The sequence below is a fragment of the Schistocerca americana genome, chromosome 6 (genome assembly GCF_021461395.2).
Source record: "Schistocerca americana isolate TAMUIC-IGC-003095 chromosome 6, iqSchAmer2.1, whole genome shotgun sequence".
Taxonomy (NCBI): domain Eukaryota; kingdom Metazoa; phylum Arthropoda; class Insecta; order Orthoptera; family Acrididae; genus Schistocerca; species Schistocerca americana.
The window spans coordinates 332,616,211-332,640,222 of record NC_060124.1 but is presented as its reverse complement, the minus strand read 5'-3'; the positions used below and the strand labels follow the sequence as shown (position 1 = coordinate 332,640,222).

General features: G+C 37.1%; 1 protein-coding gene and 1 pseudogene across 1 annotated transcript in view; one reads left to right on the top strand and one right to left on the bottom strand.

The window, feature by feature from the left end:
- LOC124620119 (protein bark beetle) overlaps window positions 1–23,295 on the top strand; it is a 351,158-nt gene extending 327,863 nt beyond the window's left edge. The window contains exons 31-36 of the mRNA XM_047146790.1: window positions 7,637–7,761; window positions 13,446–13,571; window positions 17,911–18,208; window positions 19,722–19,923; window positions 20,390–20,628; window positions 21,182–23,295. Coding sequence (XP_047002746.1) covers window positions 7,637–7,761; window positions 13,446–13,571; window positions 17,911–18,208; window positions 19,722–19,923; window positions 20,390–20,628; window positions 21,182–21,904 — 1,713 coding nt within the window. The 3' untranslated portion in view covers window positions 21,905–23,295. The remainder of the gene's footprint in view (window positions 1–7,636; window positions 7,762–13,445; window positions 13,572–17,910; window positions 18,209–19,721; window positions 19,924–20,389; window positions 20,629–21,181) is intronic.
- Window positions 12,051–12,168, bottom strand: LOC124620607 (annotated as a pseudogene).
- Window positions 23,296–24,012: the final 717 nt, after the last annotated feature.

Here is a 24,012-nt window from a genome sequence, read left to right as displayed (position 1 = left end):
CTATGGTAATTGCCACAGGGGCACCATGTGCCATCCTTTTTGTGCACTATGTGTAATGGGAATGACCGTGGGCTGTCTGACCTTCGTATAACACCAGCACGGAGCACATCCTCAAATATCGCCTTAGTCTCAGCCAACCATTCTGGAGCTATTCTATGAATGCGTTGTGAAACCGGTGGACCTCGTGTTGTGGGTATATAATGCACTGTATGATGCCTAACACTGGCTGCACCAACGTATCCGGGCTCCACTGTTTACTTGCATCATTAATTACTCCTATTACCTTGTCCAAAGAACCTCTCTTAATTACCTTTACCCTTTCATATTGTGTACCACTTATAAGGCAGGCATTTGCCGAGTCTACAGCCTGTGCGAAGTGTGACAGAAAATCAGCACCTAATATGGGTTGAGTAATGTTTGCCACCTTGAAATTCCGATTGTATGGAGTAGGAAAACCAATGTCTATCATTATATCTTTGCGCCCATACATTTTGATGCTGAAGTTGTTCACAGCTATGAACTGTAAGGGCTTCAGCATTGTTGTCTTAGCTGTGCCTGTGACTGGAAGGGTGCTGACCTCTGAACCAGTGTCTATTAAAAATCTTAAGCCTGAAACCTTATCAATCATGTGCAACCGATGCGATGTCATGCCATGACTCATCGGAAAAGTAATAAGCATGCCATCATGGGCCTTACCTTTCCCATGTGTCCATCTGTGCATTGCTGCAATTTGACCCTAGTTATATCGACAGCACTGTTTGTGAGTGCTACAGCCCGTGACGCCTAATTCTAACTGCCCTTGCTGCCATTTGGGCATTTACATGGTTTCATGCACTTTGTAGCACGGGTGCTGAGCCATCTGTGGTTCCAGCAGATAGCATCGGCAGTAGTTTGACCTCGAATGGTGTCTGATGGCTGTAGATTGGATGAACGGGATCACTACGTCCTCTTATCAGCGACCGTCTGTAACTCCAAGTTCTTTAACTGCGTGATAGTTCATCCCATTGTGGTCCGTAACTCTCGGAGTTGCCCAACGATGTCTGGTGATTATTGACAAGATGTTGTGGCATGATTCAGCATCGGCTCCAAAAAAAACTGCAATGCGTGTTTGTCACCTTCTGTTCTGATGCTTGTATTTGTGGCCACTACGCCTGTCACAGTGGTTGACTCCAATGTGGCACATGCTGTATCAGCTACTTGCAGGAATTTATCCATTGAATTTATCCATTGTAGGTGCGGTGCAGTTGGCATGAATGAATCTGCATGCAGAAAATTTTTATCATGGGTGTGTGCTCTCAGCACTGTAGTTATCGCTGGAGTTTGTGATCTCGTTGTGTCCGTCTTGCTGTCATTTCTCAGTACCGACTGTTCTAAAACTTCAATCTCTTGATGCAGCTGCAGGATCTCATCACCAATGGTTTGTGAAAAATTATTTACGCCTTCCATGAGTAGCAAATGTAATCCGAAAAAATGTTGTTGTAGCAAATGTAATCCGAAAAAATGTTGTTGCAACTTAAACTGGTGTTGTTTTTGGGGTCACCAATTATGTAGGTCAGAAACCAAACCCATATATACTAAGAGACATTTATATACTTGGAGTAACACCGGAACAAAAATGAAGAACAAAGAATAAACATCAAACCATTGAAATCAGCTACTCATCCAAGGAACAAACAATGCATGTCACTGGTCAGTCTCTTGTTCCCACAATTCAAAAACCCCCATTCAAAAACTTTTGAGAATTACAAAAAATATTGTTTGGTTAATGTGTTAGTAGTCAGTGCAAACACAGTGGGCAATATTTTTCTGTGTAAAGTGTTAAAAATTTTTCATCATTCTGCATATTTCGTGTCACTGAATTTCTAGTGCAAAATATACATGTTGGCAACACTGTTTCCAGCACTCTTCTGTTTATAACAAATGAGTGAGAACTTGCACATAAACTACTCTGCATTGAGTTTTGTGTTTGGTTTGAACTTTTTGTTAGGTACAATGCCAGTAATGAAATAACAGTAAAGAAAGAGTGAAGTGGGTGGACTATGAAAAAAAACACAAGAAGGTGGTGTTTAAGAAGAGTAAGAAACACTTCACAGTTGTTGGAAACTGTCAGATGTATTGCAGAAATATATCGGTCCTTAAGTAACGGTATTAGCATCACACCCATTGTGCAGGAATTGCTGGACTCACTACAAGAAGGACTTTAGTGACAACCCACCTGAACGATCACCATCACCCGTATGTGAAACAACAAGACAGTGCATATGTTTATATTCCTGGGTGTGATGTTGTTGATGTGTTGAATATTAGCATTTCTGCTGTAGCCTCTACTATATCCCACCTTAAACATCCAGGAAAGGTAAAAAGCACAAGAAGAAGACAGTATGTAAAAAGAAAAGTGGAAGAAATTGAAACAAATTTTACATAAGCAACATCTTCAAAAGTTTGCGAAGTGTATAATGTAGATGCACTTGGTGCAGAATCTCAAGATAGTGATATGCGCATGAAATGTGATGTGTGGTTTCAAAACCTAAATACTGCTATCTCAGCAACCACCTATACTGAGAAGGCACATTAACGGACACTGATACCAGGTAGCTACTCTAAGCAGCAGATACAGAACTACATACCCACTTCCTCATGTTATTCAATTTCAAAAGCTCATAAAATATAGAATGAGAAAGGTAAAAATCAAACAATGGAAAATCCAGGATGGAAATGTATTTGGGCATGCCCAGATTCTTACTGTGGGCATCTGTTGCAAGATGATTCACTTACTGTTGTTCTGGAATATTACTTATTTGACGGCAAAGATTGCAGCAGGCAAAGTCCTAATCAGGCTGATATTATCTCTATTAGCAAAAATGATGAAAAAGTTAATAAGGAAAAAGATATATGACAAGATCAATAAGAGAAGCATATCTCGTAATGAAAAAGGAGAACCAAAATTTAAAAATTGGTCTCACAAAATTATACTCCTTATGACCAAAATGAGTAAAATGCCAGCCGTTGAAGGAAGTATGCACATGTATTTACTGCACTAATTTGAAACTTGTTTGTTTTGCCATAAGCAGTGTCACAGTACACAGAAATGGACCTGATGCTTTTGAGTATGTGTCAAGAGCCGCAAGATAAATGTTGGTTGCAGGAATGTGTGATGTGTCCTGGTGCTGAAGTGATGACTGTGGAAGCATAACATCTTCAGGATACTGACAGTGATGTAACCTAAGTGTTGGGGGAGGGAGGAAAGTTGGTTATGAAGACAGTAGAGCCAGAGAAGTTTGTTACAGAGGTTAGGCTTTGGGTCATGAAAGGAATAGCTCACCATCATATCCAAAGGATTGAGAGACAGGCCATAGCAGAAGTAAAATCAACCACATTAGTTCTTCATTTAGACTTTGCTGAGACCTGGTCTGTTGCTTTGCAGAACAAAATTCAAAATTTACCACTGACACCCACAACAGATATCAATATTCACATGTGTTTCTCACTTCCTTGGAACATCACACTATATTACTATTGGCAGTGATGATCTCATTCATGGCAGTGCACATGCATGCTATACTGTCAGCATGATAATTGATGACATAAGCCTAGCATCTAGAGGCCATGCATTTCCTAGACTTGTGTATGTGACTGATGGTGCAGCATCTCATTTTAAAAACCACTTTCAGCTTTATGAACTTGGTCAATACTGTAGTACAGGAATTAAGACAAAAAAAATGGATATTTTCAGCAACAGGTCATGGAAAAAGTGCATGTGACAGGGTAGGAGACCTCCGTAAACAACTTGCAACAAGATTTAATCTCCGGCATGAACCTGTTGATGCTATAAGAGATGCTACTGGATTTGTACACACCATATCACCATTAGTAACAAATGTGAAACTCTTAATTCTGTTGAAAGTACATTAAGGGAGTTCTGCTTAAAAAAGAGAGAAGAGTGGTGTGTTATGAAGCCTGTGGTAGGAATTCAATCAAGTCACTACTGGGTTGCATCCCAGAGTGGCACATACATTGCAAGAACAGTTCTCCACGAAATGCAGCCTATTACTGTGTGTGAAATGCAGAGACCACAGTATACATTAGAAGACTTTTTAGTGAGCCACTTCATTTCTTGTGTGTATGACAATCAGTGGTGGGTGAGACAGATAATAAGTGTCACTCATGAGTTGCAATATATACCCATCTCCTTTAGGACACCTCATGGTCCTGCTAATGCTTTCAGATGGCCATCATCAAAAGATCAGTGTGCAATTCCCATTTCCCAAGTACTGCCGTTGTTGCATCATCTTTGTCCATGTGCAAATTCAGCTCACTCATACAAATTCAATGAGAGCAGGTGGAAAAAAAGGGTATAAATATTCTGTATCTCATTTTTGTTATAAAATGGTTTTGAACAAAATTATGAATTGTTTTCCAATTCATGTATAGTGTTGCATAGTAATTATTTTGATTCAGAAATATCAGTTTTGCATGACATTTACTTAAACTCAGCAATCAATTTAAATATTTAAGTGTCCATGATTTTTTGATCTTGAGAGTACAGCTAGGTCTACCTAAAAAATTTGTCACATTTTGTACAGACAAGTATTGCCCACTCTGATTGTACATTCCCTAAGTACAGTGACCAACTAACATACCATGAAATTTTTAGAACATTTAGGATGGAGGTTTTGGAGAAAATAATTTCTAAATAACCAAAAAAAATGAGATTTTTTTTTAGCTTTATCAGGGCATATATGCCCCGGGAAATCTGGGAAAAACCCGGGAAATTTTTCACCCAGGAGAAAACTGGAAAGAACCTGGAAATTTTTCAGAATTTTGAGTATTGTTTATTGTTTTAGTTTTCAGTTAAATTTTTGTATTTTTGACTGGTTAAAAACTGTTACTCTGATAAAGAATATTACTGCATCCCACTACTGCAGAATAATATTGCAGCAATAAAACATAAACAAGAGAAAAAAACCAAAATAAAACTTGAGTTGCAAAGGAAATGCACCATTTACTACAACAAAACACCATGCACACACAAGTGTCTGCCAACAGCAAAATATGTCAAAGGCCTTAGGACGAAGACTATGCAGTACTTCGTAACAATAAACTGCTATTAGCATGACATCAAAACTGTTTACGATAGGTTCGTTTGAGCAGTTGCCAGCTGACTCATGTGCATGTGCAGCTGAGTCACATAGGAGCTGTACCTTCTCCCACTTGCAGCTACTTGGAGTGTGGTTGCTAGCTATATCAGCATTAGCAGCAAGCAGCCAGATGCAACGAGAAAAATTTTTCTGGCGTACCCTAGCTGCCAGATTCGCACATGCGCAGAGATGTCTGAGTTGTAGTGGGGAGGGGAGTAGTCTCCAAATGACCCGTGTTTATGTTTAGTGATTTCACTGTTTCCTCTTCGTTTACGGCTCCCATGTCAAATGAAAACAAAATGGATTTCTGTAGCTGGGAGCTAGAGTAAGTTAAAATACATTCACATAATTACATAAGGCAAGACTATATTACTAGTTTCGGTTTTCTGATTTTATTTTATTTCCTCGTTTTTGGCAGTCAGGCATTAATCGCCTTGCAGAACAATGAAGTTATTTTTGTTGGTTTGCTAAAGAAATTTGGCTTTTATTAATCTTTTACACTGAGGCAGTCAATTTATTTGAAACAAAGTGCTTCATTTCACAGTTTGGCTAGTTCCAGTTGTTCACTTACTTTCAAGTGCACGTTTTCATTTTCTGGCATATGTATGGCATAATGCTGTAATAAAGAACCACACATGAGATAGTAAAGTACCAATACTTCAAGAAAATTCACACCCCAAAAACCACATAGAAAAGCTTAATATCAGGTGGGACTTACTTCATTGTGAATCTGGACAAGCCAGTGTGCACTTCAAGCCGAATTATGAATTTTGGTAAGGTTTACGAAATTCCAATGTTCTTGGAGTTTCTCTTAAAGCTTTATACAGATGAACATATGGGCTTCTTACATCATCGTAGCAATGCATGTGCAATAATGCCTGTTTTCTGGCGCTCTCTGGCACCTGCTAAAATGAACCTATTTCCAACAGGCCACGGGGAAATATTGCGAATGATGGTTTGAAAAGCATGACTTTCAAAATAAATTTCTTTTTACACAAGATGAATTATGTTACCTGTGAAAATGTGGGATGAATTTATTAAATCACAGAGCATTTGACTCTCATTTAAAACTTAACACTTTGAGGACCAGTCCCATAGAAGAATGTTGAGCCCATAAGACCATACATTTAAGTCATTATTTTAAGTTTTACTGGCACATTTGTGTGATGTGTCTTAAAGTGTAACACATGCAAAAAAAAGACCAGTATTACATATGAAAACTTAAATTCCCTTGTAGCTTATTAATCTTTGATACCAATACTATATGTATAAGCTTATCTTTTCTTGTAGCTACACTATGAATATTACTGTAAACCACAACTTTTCCTCTTTGTGTGTTCATGCTACTTAACAGTGATCTTGCTACTGGCTGACTACATCACGTGTACTATGCTCCGAATATCTGCTGTCATTGGCTGGAGAGATCACGTGACATGAGCTATGATTGGCTTACGAACGGGCATTGCAATTTCGATGTCAATGCTTCAGAATCTAATGTGGTGTGTTTCGTGGAACTTGAATTTATACTTTCATAATATGAAAATATCCAGCATATATGTTGCTGCACATCAAAGGTCTTTCCATCCGTGTTTTTTTAAGTGCCGGGAAATTTGACGCAGGGAAACGAAACATCAACCATTCAAAAGATTGACAAGTTTTACAGTTCCAAGGGAAAAATCTACTGCCACTTAACATGGCAAAAGTGTATTTTCTCACGGGAAAGGGACTATTTTTTAACCGGGATATCCGGAATTTTTTTTTCCCTTGTTCGCGTATACACTCTGTTTATGTACAAGTATTTTGACAGTTTAAGAATTTCATGCATTAATGTCATAGCTGACAGTTAGCAGTCCTTCCACTTTATCATTTCTCAAGACAGTTAACATCCTGTGACCATTCGTTTTCAAAACATAATTTTGAAATTCGCAAAAAGCTACAAATTTACACAGTTTATTTTTTAAAAAAATGGAAAAGAGCTCAGAAGTGTGTGTGTATTAATCATGTCTCATAGTATTGGGAACAAATATTTCTTGAAAATAAATTCAGATCTGTCACTTTCAGTTTCCTTATTACAATTTTTCAGTTTTCCCTTTCGTCATGACATTTTCACATATATTCTCATTTAGAGAGACCTGTAGCATTTTAACAAATCATCAGAAAATCAAAATATTGTATCACTTAAAATGATCTCTAATTATGTGATATCTCATTTGTTAAGAAAGATCCCAGCATGAACGTGTCATCACACACACACACACACACACACACACACACACACACGCACACACACACACACACAAGAACGTTTCCTTTTCAAATGTTTATTTCTTTTATGTGGATTTTTCGTATTGTGTTCACCACCAGCATGTTATCATCTTACATATACTCTTAGTGAATGTGATTTGCAGTCATGAAAGCTGTTTGTGATACATGTTGAATAATTATTTGTGTTTGTCATTTGTAATAAATTTGGTAATTACTATTTGTATTTCTTGCAGGTTGTGACAAACTTCTCATATAACTTTGTGCAAAATAATATTGGCTGTCATATATTAGAAGTGTCTGGTTTTGAGAAGGTCCGACTTCCAATTTATCAGATAACATACAATAACAGCTTTTATTGGTAAGTGTGTACACTCTCCTTCTTGCTACCAAATTCCTGGCTATACAGATACATTTGATTTTTGATATTAAATGTTATTTTTGTAGGCATTAATAATTAAAAAATACTTCTTTTGTAAGAATTTTCATTTCTGATATGCTTAGAAATGTTTACACAAATTCATTCCATATTGTAGGTGACAGATAAAAATGCAGTTGTTTATGATGAATCACCGTGATTAGAAACCATGCTTTCCTTATGCAAGCCCGTAATACCTCAGTATTTCATACAAGATACTAATAGCTTAATATTCCATAGTTGGTTCTGCATTTCTGATGCATTCGGACAGTGAAATTTTGTAAACATGTTGTTTGAAAATTTTTTGATAACACGTTGTTTGAAAATTTAATAAAGTGAGATATTTGAGTGTAAATGAAATGTTCACTAAACAGTTATTACTTACAGATTTAACGATAGCTCATGAGAATTCTGTGCAATGTAGGACAGATTTTTGCCCCTCACTAATAGTTCTCCAGCTGTCAGGATAATGGTGTTATTTCCTTGCTTGCTGTTAATCACGCGTAAAAACGTACAATATGTATGTTATTTTGATGAGCTTTTCATCTCTTGCTTTAACTCTTTTCTTAAGCTCAGGTTGCTGACCCACTGTCCCATAAGTATTTGTTGAAAATACATCAACACAGGCATAATTAACAGTTTAATACTCATACAGCCTGGAATAAAAATGTTTTCATATTGTTAGAACTTATTGGATCTTCTAAATTTACACCTAGAACTGCATCTAAAGTAGTAGAAGTTCAGACTGATGGAATCTTTTCATTTGTTAGTGGTGCCTGAAAGTCTGTGTAGGATGGGCAGACACTTCTTCCTCAAGAGCCGAAACCAGAGATGGTAGGGATGTCGGGCAACAGATTCTGATATGATATCAACGTTGTAACTCATCACAAATGTGTTTCATTGAGTTCAGATTGGGGCTCCGGGCAGACCAGTCCATTTCAGAAATGATATTGTTCACTAACCATTGCCTCAGTGATGCTCCTTTTATGACAGGAGGCATAGTCATAATGATACTGTCATTATCTCCTAACTGCTCCTTTATTGTACACAGTACACATTGCTGTGCAATGTGTTCATATCCTTCCGCATTTAGCATTTCCTTAAGCACAATAAGGAGACCACACACTAACTGAAGAACAATCAATGTCAAAATTTCTTCAAAAGGTTTGTCACAAAAACTAAGAAACACTGTTTGTCTTCTCCAACAAATAATAACACAAGATTGGCAGGTTGAAAGTCACTGGCTGAAAGTCATAATTTAGAAACAAACAAATTGGTCACACATAATGAAAATGGTAGGTCTCATGGAGACTGTCTTGAAGCAAAGTTCAACTAAACATTAGTTCTTCCATCAGTGCACAGAGTTAAAATTTCACAGAAGGTTTAAGTTCTTCAATCTAGGTATGGAATTAAAAGTCCTCTTGGTACAGTCTATGGTAAATGTACTACAAGAATAATTTAGGCAAAGTTTATGACTTCCACAACTACTAAGACAGAACCGTCATGGCAATGTGGTGCCCCAGGGCATTGTCCGTAGTGGCAGCTGCGTGAGCTGGATGTCTGAATTGGAGCCCTGGCTCAGAGTGAACAGCAGATGGATGACAGAGTGCTGGCTTAAATACTGTCTGGCAACAGAACACCTTATCACCTGTTTTCAGTCATGTGTATTACAGAACCCATTGTAATTAGAGTGGAATAAAGTAGCAAAAGGTAAGAACAATAGGAAATTCAGGAATGTTAAAATCTCACATACTCATTTTTAAAGAGTGGAACACTATAAATTTAGAAAGCATAGCCACTGTAGCCTTTAATAACAAAGTGTAATATGCAGGCAATGTTTGGATAATAGTTCCTTTGAAACGTAATTTGAGGAAAACAGAAAAGTTGCCCAATAGATATATGGATCTTGCGACATACTTTTAGTGCCTCACTTTTTTATTGTTTTGTTGCAACGTTTTTACTTCTGTTAGGTATGGGAAATAGTGCCTCTGGAGGAAACTGGACACACATCGTAACATGTAAAAATGGCATTAAGAAATGAAAGTTATTCCTCTACGAAGTTACACAAGAGATTACACACCATAGGTATAAACAGTACTCTATAATGGAAAATGAAGCATTCATATCAAATTTTTTGTCTTTCAGACTCAAGGGATCTTGTGGAAGAAAATGAATGAAATGACTGCAGAGATAGGAAATAAAGGACAAGCAGATCAGAAGATAACATTACAAAAGTTACAAGCTAACTGTGATAAAATCATTAAGAACTATGCACTCGAATCAGATAATGGGGAGGGATCATATTTTCCTGAGTATAAGATGACCCTGAATATAAGACGACCCCCTTTTTTTAAGAGGCTCCTTGAGAAAATTTATTTTTTAACATATTCTGACTCATTAAAATTCCAAACTTTTATTGATGTAAGGGACCTGTCTAAGAAGTTAACATTACATCTATTCTAAATTTATGCTGTTTATTGGTTGCCTCATTTTGATAATGCAAGGAGAAATAAAATAAACAAAAAGAAATTGTTTACATCAATTTTTGTTTCACAGCCTTCTTTGTTTACTTAGCTTGTTGTCTGTTGTATCACCACCACTTTTGATCTTTGTCTTTCATCCTAACAGGAAAACTGTGAAACTTTATCTCTGTTGTCGCAAATATTTGGCTGTTTCTTCTGAATGTGTTGCGAGTTCTGAAGTGCTGGTCACCGTAGGACCCGAGAACACAGGTGTGGTTTTTTTTTTAAACACAGAGCATATTTCGCTTCCATACTGACATGAGAATGTTGGGCACGTCTCTTGCTTCAAAATGTATTGTCTGCCTGCCGCTCCCTCACTGCCTGTCACCCCCCACCCCCCCCCCCCCCCACAAAAAAAAAAAAAAAAAAATCATTCCTGTTATACGTCAAAGAGTAAATGTCAACAATGTTGTTGCACTAAATGGAAGTACACTACTGGCCCTCATCTAGGGTTTTAACATCTCCTGCAGAAATGTATGCTATTGTTGAGTATTTGTCCAATTTTTAAGTCTATTTGATTCTGATTGCAAATGGATTCAGGTAAACAGATGGTAGATGTTCATAAAGAGCCAAAGTACGCAGTATACATTCCCGTGGTTGGCTGCACGATGAAATTTATGCCTGCACAACACTGTCCTCTCCACACTCATGGTATTTATCAGCCAACTTTCCATAGTTCTGCACTTGAGCAACAGTGAAAAATGGACAGCAATATCTTATAGAGTGCAGGTCATATGTATCAACAGCAAATAATATATAAATAAAAGATCGCAGCTACTATTCAGTCCAGTTCTTGAACTTTCTCCCGCAATCTAGTGACGTCTGTACTGTCTCCAAATTGGGGTCTTTCCACTGTGCTTTATTCTCACGACAACAGTTACAGTCAGTTTAATCTGATTTATTTTGTTAGACATTTCATTCTGGATTAATTTTCCTTCTCGTTTCATCTGAATGTGTCGTCATTTTGTTCTAAAGCTGATTAAAAGCTGGTAATGATTTTCTCTGATATTCTAATACATTTACAGTGACCGAATTTCTCATTTGCAGCCGACTGGGTAAATCATTAGTTTCTCATAACCAAAGAAAATATTGCCTTGCGTTCATAATCAAGTACTGGTTTTTGAAGGATAAGATTTTCACCTTTGTATGTTGCCTTTACTTAAAAAGCAGCAGAATTGTAGGTATATGGTATCCATTCATTTATGAGAACTTTTATTGCAAATCCTTTGAAATACAACAAAAGTTTGCAAGTTGATATAATTTAATGTTATTTGCTCTTGTGTTTCACACAACTGTCAATTTTTAAGCAGAGCATTAGACACTTGTAGTGGCTAGTTCATATTCCTCATGTATCCCTTGCTCTAGTGTCATGAGTCAAATATCATGTGACTGCTCGACCGAGGTTGATACTGTATCGAGAGCGCTTTGGTGTATTGGGAAATCTCGAGCCTATCCAAATGCAAGTAAAACCAAGTTTTGTTTGGCACAACCTAACTAAATTCCTCTCGCACAGACCATGAAGGCCCAAAGGTACCCACTGGCCACCATGTCATCCTCAGCCCACAGGTGTCGTCTCTGGATTAGGATATGGAGGGGTATGTGGTCAGCACACCACTCTCCCAGCCATATGACAGTTTCCGAGCCCGGAACCACTACTTCTCAATCAAGTATTTCCTTAGTTTGCCTCACAAGGTCAGAGTGTACCCCGCTTGCCAACAGCACTCAGCAGACTGGATGGTCACCCATCCAAGTGCTAGCCCAGCCCGACAGCATTTAACTTCGGTGATCTGACGGGAACCGGTGTTACCACTGCGGCAAGGCCGATGGCTTGGCATGACCTTCCTTTCAGGATTGTTCAAAATAAATTTATACCAAACCTTAATAGCCAAAGCTTCATTGTGAATGTAAGACAACCTCTATAATAATCTATTAAACAATAAAAACATTGACCTCACAGTTTAATCTGTGAATATAAGATGGTCTCGTATTTTTCGAATGATGTATTTGGGAAAAAACCTTGTGTTATAATTGGGTAAATAGGGTATATTTAATTTGAATTTTTCTCACAGTTATTAATCACACTGTTTCTTAAAACACATTTAATTTAAAGAAAGTATGATTCAGAGAGGAAATATACTAATGCATCAAGTGAACAAAGTGAAGTGGCAAATTCGTTGATAGATGTAGTGTTACTTTTCACATGCCTGCCATCACACAGCAGTCATAAATAAAGCCAAAAATTATTTGAAAAGTTCAAGAGGTATTTTAAAACATTCAAGAGTTAGAAATAGTGAAAAAACCCTTTTATCAACTGATCAAGCATGTTCTATGGGCATTTCAACACGTGAATTACAAATTAACCAGTGATAGGAAAAAAAGGATCAGTTTCAATTTTTGTCTGAAGAATGAGAAAGTAATATTTTTTTGTAAATAACTTCCACTTTTACAAGTGGCCTTTTCCTTCATGGGAGGACTGGATTGGGGAGTATCCAGCTTTGTGATGTCAAGTGAGGAGCTACTTGAATGAAAAGTAGCAGTTCCAAGGTATGGAAAGCTGATAATGGGTTAGGATGACACATGCTCTTCCATACCACATCCAAGTGACTCCATTGGCAGAGGAAGACATGGCAGCCAGTTAGCATTACTTGGCCCTTAGGGCTGGAATGCATAGTATCTGCTATGGTAGGTGTAGTAGAAACTACACCCCCTGAAAATAAATACTGACAATACTGTCACTTTGTCAATTTTAGAAGCTGACACAGCACCTATTGATTTGGGGCACTGAATTAAGAAAATGGTAAAAGCATTAATAATGACATTTCATAGTAATAGAAACATGGGTAATAAGAATGGTGAGAGGATATAAACCAAATTACTACTAAGATTTACAGATTAAAAGCAAAATTTCATGGTTAGTAACTAATTATATTTATGCTGTAGGATTAAGGAACTCAAGACAAAGAACAAGATAAGGTAAGAGAATGCAGGAAGAGAAAAGAAACCAGTTCAGATCACACAAACCAGTTATTAACCACTACTTGGTGCCTGATTGTAGTTAATGTACTGTGTGTATGGTTTCTTTCATTATAAATGTTTTTATTACAGGAATGCTGCTACAAAACGAGAATCAAGAAGTACAGTTGTTGCTGCAACTGCTGGACAGCATTATGTCGACAATGTTTTCTGGAATCCTGACAATGATTACGAGCTTATTACTGTTAACAGATCATTGTGAGTATTGTTTAAACCACATAATTGGCTTTGTTACAGTGACTTTGTTGGTTGAAATTGGAGGTATTCTGTTTAATAATGCATATATTCACTTTCCATATAACATTTACTTCATATTTAAATTGGAGAAGGGAGAAAAGAAAGGAAAGGGGGATCACTGCTGTCAGTTGCATCGGGACATTATGTGGAATCAGCGGCAATGAGTGAAAACGTGTACTGGGTCAGTATTCAAACCTGGAATCTCCTGCTTATTTGGCAGGTGCATTAACCACTGTCCCATCCGGGACACAGCACCATTGCAACTGCGAGTACTATCTTGGCAGGCCTCACAGCCGATCCACATTCCCATCAAGTGCCACAAATCTGTCCATTTCCTCCATGTTCACTACTCTGAGATTCCCACAGGAGGTTGGACATATTTGTGCATCTGCCCATTGTCCAGATAGGTCAATCACTTATATGAATGTGTGGTTTCTGTTCTTTCAGACATGGAGCACTGAATTGAGAAAATTCCGACATGTCCGAAAGAACAGACACCATGCATTCATATAAAATTTGCTTCATTGTACTGTAAGCACCTCACTGTGTCTTAAAATATCATCTCTATCCTAAAATATCATCTCCAAGTTAACAGCAATCATCATATTACTAAATGTAACAAATTGGGTGAACACAGCATCATTATTTTTAGTGAATATAGAATAATACTTCTGATTCACAGATGGCAGTACATTTAATGTATGTGTCTACTAAGGGGTGAAATGCAGAAATTTTGTAATTCTCATTTTATCATAGCTCCGTTGTTGAGATTCCTTTGTCTACAGAATACTATTATCGGTATCATGCTATATGATTTGTCCTGAGACAAAAATCTCTAAACTAAACCACTGACACTGCCAGTGTCTTTGTCCACTATTATTACATCACCCTTTGGGTAATGGATTTATTGTCTACATATCTCACGATTATTATTTTTAATGCAGGTACTGCGTAGGTAGCTGAGTAAGATTTTGCCTAATAGTACTAAAGTCATGACCTGAATTAGGTCCATCTTCATCCTCTCAGTCTTCATAATATTACTATAAGCAAAAAAATTCTACTGTCTTTTGACAGGGCTACTTTTTCATTAGTGGATGAGTTAAGTGTCAGGCTATTCACATATGCAGGCTTCTGTGCAACATCTCTCTCTCTCTCTCTTTCTCTCTCTCTCTCTCTCTCTCTCTCTCTCTCGCTCTTTCTGTTAGTTTCTTTCCTCCTCTCCCCTCCCCACCCCGTCCACTTGACCATTAAAAATTTCCTCTGCAAGAGAATTCATTATATCCCCAAATTGTGTCAAAGTATGACTGTCACCTAAAGACAATTTGTATTTGTTATTACGGAATTGGCATTCCAGCCCGAGATGCTGGAGTTGGTGGTCATGTGTGCATGGGGTGTGCTTGCTTGTGTGCATGAATGGTGTGTGCCTCATTTTTAATGATGAAGGCTGTGGCCGGAAGCTTTATGTAAATGTCTTTTAATTGTGCTTGTCTGCAACTTAACATGTCTTCTGTACAGTAAGTAAAGGGTGCATATGCCGTGGAAAATCTGGGAAAAACCTGGGAATTTTTTTATGTGAGAATAATACTAGAACAACCCTGTTATTTTTTAGACTTCTGGAAATTTTTTATTGTTTTAGTTTCCAGTTGAATTTTTGTAATTTTAGCTGGTAAGAACTGATACACTAACAAAGAAAGCTACTTTGTCCTGCTACTGCAGTGTAATACTGCAGCAAGAAAACATAAACAAGAGAATAACACCAAAATAAAATTTTAGTTGTAAAGAAAACTAACTGCGCACACAAGCATCTGCCGATTGCGAAATGTGTCAAAGGCTTTAAGACGGAGACTGTGCAGTACTTTGTAACAAACTGCTTTCGATGAATGTGAGGTCACAACTGTTCACACTTATAACAGCTCATAGGAAAATATTGTGATTGGTGGTTTGGGAAGCGTTACATTCAAAGTAAATTTCCTTTTACGCAAGATGAATTATGTTACATGTGGGAATGTGAAATTAATTTTTTAAATCACAGAGCAATTGAGTCTCTTTTGAAACTTAACACTTTGAGGACCAGCTGCTTAGAAAAATTTGAGGCCCAGAAGCCCAACGATTTATGCCATTATTTAAAACTTAACGGCATATTTGGAGTTCATATATTAAAGAGTAACTGAATCTTCTGTTGGTTCTTGGTAGAACAACATAATAATAAATGAAAAGCACCAGTTTGCTTTTGTTCTACAGTATTGCTTTTATTGTGTTAACTGGTTTTCAGCTTACAAGGCCATCTTCATAAATTTGCTGAGTATTGTCACCAAAGAAGTTACAATGTTTGTAAATAACATTGGAAGAGAAGTTACATGTCTAGATTGAAGCAGAAACATACAATAAGTAACATCTTTGACAGTGTGGTGGTAATGCAATGAAAAAGTAAAAAATTGAACAGTAAATTACTGTTCAATTACAATTTACAGTTCAATTACAATTTACAAAAGTAAATTACTGTTCAATTTTTTACTTTTTCATCGCATTACCACCACACTGTCAAAGATGTTACTTACTGTATGTTTCTGCTTCAATCTATATGTGTAACTTCTCTTCCAATGTTGTTTACAAACATTGTTACTCCTTTGGTGACTATACTCTGTAAATGTCTGAAGAAGTCCTTGTAGGCCAAAATCCGGTTAACACAATGAAAGTAATACTGTAGAACAAAAGCAAACTGGTGCTTTTCATTTATTATCTTAAAGAGTAACATGGCTAAAAGAAGATCAAGCTTTAACATTCGTTTTTTGTAAGATTACAAATTAAGCAATAACAATGGCAAAAACTGTCATTATCCTTAAAAAAAAAGTGTGAGGTAAATTCTTGAGGAATTTCATGTGCAACTGCCTTTTCTATGGAAAAGTCGAAGGGCTTGCCAGAACATATATTCAGTCGGGTACCACACAAAATGTTCAGTGCACAACAATGAAATTTATATTAGTGCTTGTCAGAAATATTGAGCTGTTGCAATTTAAGTGTGCTCTTACAATCCTGCCAAACCACGCTCTCGGGGGGAGGGGGAGGGGGGGGGGGGGGGGGATTGTGATGACCAGTATTACAGGTGAAACCTTGTCGTGTAGAATGTATATTAATACCAGTATTACAGGTGAAACCTTGTCGTGTGGAATGTATATTAATTTAAACCATTTATGTCCCCTGTTTGTCTGATTGTGCTACTTAACAGTGATGTTGCTATTGGCTGACTATATCACAAGTCCTATACTCTGAATACCTGATGTCGTTGGCTGGTGAATCACATATCATGAGCTATGATTGGCTGACAAACGCGCATCACAATCTCGATGTCAGTGCTATGAAAACTACTGTTGCGTTATTGGTAGAATTCCTGTTTATACTTTTGTAATACAAAATATGCATTGTACATGTTGCTGTACGTCAAAGATCTTTCCAAAATGCATTGTTTATTGCTGTGTTTCATTCCCTGAAGTGCTGGGAAGTTCTATGCTGGCAGCTAAAATACAGAATCACATATAATTAATAAACTCTTAATTTAATAGGTGTTGAAACTATAACTGAAGGAGATAACACAGTGAGATGCTACAGTTTTCACCACTGTAGTGATGAAAAATATATGAATAACAATTCTGAAAATGATTGAAAGCCCCAATACTGATAATTACAGAGGAAATAACCAAAGAAAATATACCAAAAAATGCCATTCAGAACAATGCTGATTAATCACCAAACATGTCATGCAAGGGAATAGAAATTGGAATTAAATGACAAAAATAGTAATGGCAGGTTGTGGTGGAATGTAAATAATTTAAGGAATAAAGATAACAACTCACCAAACAGTAGAGGACCGAACCACCAAGAGACACATAAACAAATTGAATAAGCTTTCTTTTTTTTCTTTTAGCTGTAGTTAGAAGGAGCTGTAGAGGGTAAAAACTGTAGGGGAAGACAGAGCTGAAATACATGCAGCAATAATTGAGAATGTAATGTGCAGGTGCTACTCTCAGATGAAGAGTTTGGCATAGGAGAGGAATCCATGGTAGGCTGCATCAAAGTAGTCAGATGATGGAGAAAGAAACTTGTGCTAGCACTGCAGTTGATTTATAACTCTTACATGAAACGTGCAATGAAAGCAACAGAATTATTTTAACATCTATCACTAAATGAGTGAGTGACATTCTCTCTTCCCTCCTTCCTCCCTCTGTCTCTCTTAAATAAAATTGTAATTTATAATCCAATTTTTATCATTTATGTTCATCCAATTTCTTTCTCTGTTTAACAGAACAAGTGATGTACAAGATTTTCCTGGAGACATACGTCCCAACAACTGGTGGGAAGCACCGATTGATGCTCGTTATAACTGGTGGGGAACAAATGTGAGTGCAGCTGTCAGTGCTCGTATCAAGGACATCCAGGATGACCCGCAGCTGATACAGGTTGACTACCAGCCCTTCTACACCAGTAATACGAGCCTTCTGGGTGGTGGCAAGTGTCCTCCTGGATGGGGGCTGCATGCAACAACATGCCTTGCATATATTGGAGCCCCACTCACATTCCAGGAGGCTCGCTCATTCTGCAAGGTGAGTTCTCCCCTATTAATTTTTGGAGTTATGTGTTACTGTTGTTTGCAGTTCATATTTTGAAAATTAGAAACGTCATTACACCCATCCTTAGTCACATATATAGCCATGTACATAATTTATTTTGTAGTTGGTCCAGAGAAATGTGCTTGCACACATACAGGGACAATAGTTGTACTTTTTGAACTGATTTTGTGAAAATCAGTGTCTGAAGGAAATGGATTTCTTTTGTTCTCTGAATGTTGCTCTTTCATTAGAAATGCTAGCTGGTAGAGATGGGTTGTTTGTGAAGTAACGGGTTCAAATGAACTTTTCATTAAACTGAACAGAAAGACCAAGGAATGACTTCTGAGGAACTGTCATTCACCATTTCCATCACATCGGCCTCATTCACACCTCAGTCTCATTCAGTTAGTTTTGTTCTTTTGCAGATGGTCACTCATTTTTCATTACAGCTCCATTGCTCTTCATTTAGTTGTTTTGTTCATTATGTTCACCTGTTCTTGTTCAGTTGCAAGCTTTTCTTGAAACCTCAACTTGTGGTTGCTTGTGTATGGCGTTCATCATCCACAACCAGTAATTTAATTTTGTTATAATTATATATTTAGATTAATACAAGAAGTCCTGATCAGTGAATCTCCTTTTTTTATTTGCTAGTGCATGTTTGTGAAAAGAAAGTTCCCATAATACCCACTTAAGATTTTGCAAAAAAAAAAAAAAAAAAAATTAAATGAAATTAAATTAATTTATTAAAACAGTTCCCTGCACCATTTTCACATTTCTGCTTCTGAAGTACAGTTGGTAGTCCTTTGAAGTGATTAAACAGCAGTTGGACTACTTGGAGTCCATTCTAATCTTGTTTTGTTTGGCCAATAGTTTTATATCATTGTGAAACCTGGGTGACATCAGCAACAACTGAAGAAGCAATCTGTGCCTTAGAGAGGAAAGTATTTTGAAAGATCTGTGGTCCCATTTGCAATATCATGGAAGGTAAATGGGAATGAAGAACGAAAGAAGACCTGTACTAGTGGTTTAGAAAGCCACACATTGGCCGAATATCAGAGCAGAAAGAAGCTACAGTGGTTTGGCCACATCTTTTGATCTAATGGATCCCTCCCTGACTCCTAAATTCTCAACCTTCTGGAAAATGCCCAAGGGGATAAAGTATTAACAACCCTTAAACAATTGAAGCTGACAAGGATGGAAGGTGAAGCTAGAGACTGGCAATGATTAACTTCCATCTGCAATAGATACCTCCTCTGTTGTGACTAACTGATTTCCCCTTTTTATTGTGCTTTTTGAATGTGTTTCTTTATAATATTTTTTATAGTCTGCAGTTTTTGTATTTTCTTTGTGTAGCATGGTTTTTCTTTTCTTTTCTGCTGTAGGCCGTAAAAGCTTTTTAATGCAATAAATGATGATGATGATGATGACTGGTGGATTGGCTTATCTGATATACTGTTGATAAATCTTCACAGTCTCCTTGGAGTTACTAGAAATTATTCTGTTGCAGCTGCTGAATGCTTCCATGCCCTATATTTCGGGCGACTACTTTTCATTGTACCAATTCATAAGATCACAGCAGCCAACGTTCCAGTACTATGACAGAGCATGGGTGCAGCATCTTGACAGCATTGGAAAATGCACAGTTTTTGCCTTCCAGCGTGTGACAGTAGATGACTGTGATTATTCCAGTCCGTTTCTTTGTGAGATTGGTACGTAACAAAATTTTTCGTCTTCTCGTACAACAGAAATTTGTAGCACAATGCAGTATTGTTTTAATTGGTTGCCGCAATTACCTTACATTCAGTTTGAATTAATGTACTGTTACTATCAGTGTAATTATTTTTGAAGAAATGTTTCCATTGCACTACTATCCAGTTTCATGTACAACGCCCCTCATATCTTCAACTAGAACTCAGTGTTCTGGAAACATATGATATTGAAATAAGAGAATTGACAGGCTTAATTTTGTAACATTTGGATTCATAGATAAAGCTCCTTAGTTGTGTTAATTTCAGTAACAATGTCAGGCATAAATTCCATACGTAATCAGTGCTCCTACCTATTATTAATTCCAATCTCTATGCATGTATTTTTTTTATAAGATCCCATTATTGTGTTACAAAATGAAATTTGATATTAATTTGTAATTAAAATTTGTGATTTGTTTTGTAACAGATCCAAAGGTTCATGTAGACCCTTTAAGCTGGCGACGTGATGCACTAGCTGTATCTGTCCTGGGTGCTGTGTGTGTAGCATTGCTGTTGGTAATGCTGGCAGCTGCATGCTGGTGGGCCAAATCTCGCCATCGCCGGGTCGAACGCCTGGAACGTCGCAACTCCATCCGGCAGTCTCTTAGGTCCTTACGATCTGTTGGCATGTCCTCCACTACTGAGCTTGATCCAAGACCAGCCATTGTACGTATCAGCACTGCTTGTAAAATGAATATATGTGTATAAATAATTCAGTAGCAATTAATTTCTCTGTAAGTACTAAACTACATCATTTCCATTCATTTCTTCAAATTGTCTTTTACGCTTTTGATTTGAGTTGACTTTATTTATCTCCTTTCCAAGTTTTGTCTTGTTTCATTAATCTATTTCTCACAAAGGTGGTCATCACAGCTCTCTTTTCCCTGTTTCTGTTGCTTCAGTTTTCATCAGTGCTACATGTCAGGCATTAAATGTCCAGATACTAAAACTTCAAGTATCAATTTCCTCGTGATAATTCTGTTGTGTAAATTCCTCTGTCAGTGTTTACAAGTACACGTACACAATTAACAGATGTTATACAAACATTATTTTCCCTTTTGTGTTGTATAGCTTGTTTGTGAACACTTTCCTTGGTAAAAAGCGAACTTTCTGTACTTAAAAAAGTCCCAAGTTCAACAGTTCAAATTTAAATATAGAATTTCAGAAAAAAGAAACCATCATGAATTTGTATATTTAATGAAACCATTTCATTTTATAGGTTCCTGCAGCTGAATATCACAAGATGCAAGAAGACAGTGGCAGCCTCGATTCTGTTGAAAAGTCTCGACTAGAGTCTTCAGTTGATGACTCACGCAGTTACAGTTATGACATTTATGAAGCTAGCAATCCTAGCCTCGCATTCCTAAATCACTCAAATAGTGGCCCCGGTGGCCTCATGTACCGTAATGAAGGCTTCCATGACAGATCACTACCTCCTTTCCGGGCAGCAGACCACGACTCGGACTCCAGTGGCTTTCCTCCATCAACACCAGAGCCCCTGCCCCGACAAGATCCACAGCTTGTGACACTGTCACAGCCAAAACTGACACCAGTGTCAGAGCTACATTCACTGCCATATTCAGAAACAGCAACTTTACCACTTTCACGTTCACCGACCTTACCATTATCAGAAGTACACAGCACACAGCCAGCTGATACAGAACAATTACCCTTACCACATACACAATCTCTTCCACTGGAACCTGTAAAAGTACTGCCTATTTCAGAACCACGCCCTCTGCCATTACACACGCAAACTCTACCACTGCCACATACATACACAGTCCAGCCAACTCCTCTACTTCTTGAAACAGATTTAGATGCAGTCTTGCCACCACCACCACCGCGTTCACGCAGTGAGGCTGCACTCCTTGAAGAAGTGCCACAGTACACAGAATCGCTGGCACGCGCCCACAGCCAGCCATTGGAGACAGCAATGTGAAGACATGTTCAGCAAGAATATTCAGCAATGGTTTCTTCTTCTTCATGAAAAGGGGTGTTTGTCCCACAAGTGAAAAATAGTGTGCCTACTTCTCTCTCTTTCTTCAGGATTTCATATCACTGCCATGTGTACTTCCATATGTTCTACATCATTGCCTTTAGTTTTTTAACTTGGTTGTTCATGGTCATGTGTATCAGTACCTAGCCTGAACAACCATTTGTGTTTATAAGTACACAAATATGTTTATACAGATTGAGAGAGAAACTCAAATTTATGAATGATATACAGAGGTTTTCCGGCATTTCAGAAAGCACACCAGAGGAGGTTATGTTCCCTTGCTAGTCATCGTAGCTGATATTCTTGTGTAATAAGGTAACATTTTGCTCACACTGGTATTGTGCTTGGTGGACTCCACAATTTTTTCAGCTTGTGTTGTGAATGTTATTAATTGATAGATTTTTAATGAATGGGTTTTGAGAAGACTGTATCAGATCACCGTGATTACTGTGTAAATACTCTAAACGCGTATTTAGAAGGAGAACAGTGATGTGAGGCAGCTTTCTGTTACAACATATGTTGTTGATGGAGGATCATACTTTTTTAAATTAAAATTATTTTCATATACTTATGTACCAAAGAACATCTATTGTAAGTCAACTATCTTGGCTTTTACAAATATAATATTTTACATGCTCAGTCCCTTTATTGTAAGGCAAGAAATCAGAAAATCGTTTAATATACTTTATATTAAAGTGGAAATAATTGTAATTGTCTCCTGACTAGTGATTATCAGGAAAGACATGATTTTTTATTATGTCAATAGTATTAGTTAATAGTGGCTAATGTGGAATTCTATGCTACAACTGTGACATGCAATATAAAATTAATTTTGCATGAAGTGGAAGTTCTAATGAATACAAATTTAATGAAATTGTCCTTGCATGGAAGTACCCATGCAACAAGTGTTTTCTGTGTTCAAGAACTTTTAATGACAATTTAACTTGGCAACATTTAAAAATAAAGTACACCTGGAAAGGAGAAACTACATTGATCATCAAGTAAGAAATATATGTTTCTCATGTGATTTCAATTATTATGTAAGAAATATATTTTTCTAATGTTATTTCAATTCTGTCCATATTTTCAGTTAAACTTACTACAGGCTTTATCAGTATTGTTGTAATGCAGTAGAAAGGACTGTGATAATATTTACATGTCTATTGAAGTAGTATTCCTAATGTAACATCACAAGTGTTTGTGTGTAAATGATTAGTTGTTAAAAGTGACAGACATGTACATAACAAAGTGGATTGACTATTTCCGTCCGTGTATTGTCGGTGCCAAGCATTCCCTTATTGCCCCCCCCCCCCCCCCCCCCCCAATTCCCCCTCCCAAACTATGTGAAATCTGTAGTGGAATATGTGTGATACAAATTCAGTAGAATGTGTATGATATAATTTCCAGCTGTTTTGTTGTTGGTATTTTACAGCATTATGTGTCCATCAACAGGCTGTGACTGTATTAAAAGACAATTTCTCATGTGACTGCAGTGTCACGTGTATAGGTCCCCAGAATCGTTTTATGATTCAAATTGTAATCAATTAACCTGTCCTTATTGTTGATGTTATTTCAATTTACTTACTGTGTTCGTGTTCGGTAAAGAACATTTTGTGCTACAAATGACATAGTGTATTTATAGCAGTAAGAATCGTTTTATTTTTGCACTAAGTATTGAAATGTTATTATTCAGAACAATGTATAGTAGTGGCCCTTTGATGATAAGACTGTGTCTCACAAATTAAATTTTATGTATGTGTTATCATTGTAAACACCTTTTTGATTACACCAGCAGCACACAATTTTGTGTTCTGTGTAATATTAAAACTGATTTTATATAACCAGTTTTATTAGATATGATACTGCCATGTTTATGACAGAAAAAATGTTGGTTCAGTGCCCTTTTCCTCTCCATTTCATACAAACAGTTAATGACAGTAGCATCTTCAACAAAGATAATGAACATAAGTTTGTGAAAATTTACATCAAGATAATTATTCGTGAATAAATTGTGCCAAAAAATGTGAATGAAATTTGAAAATGACTTGTAA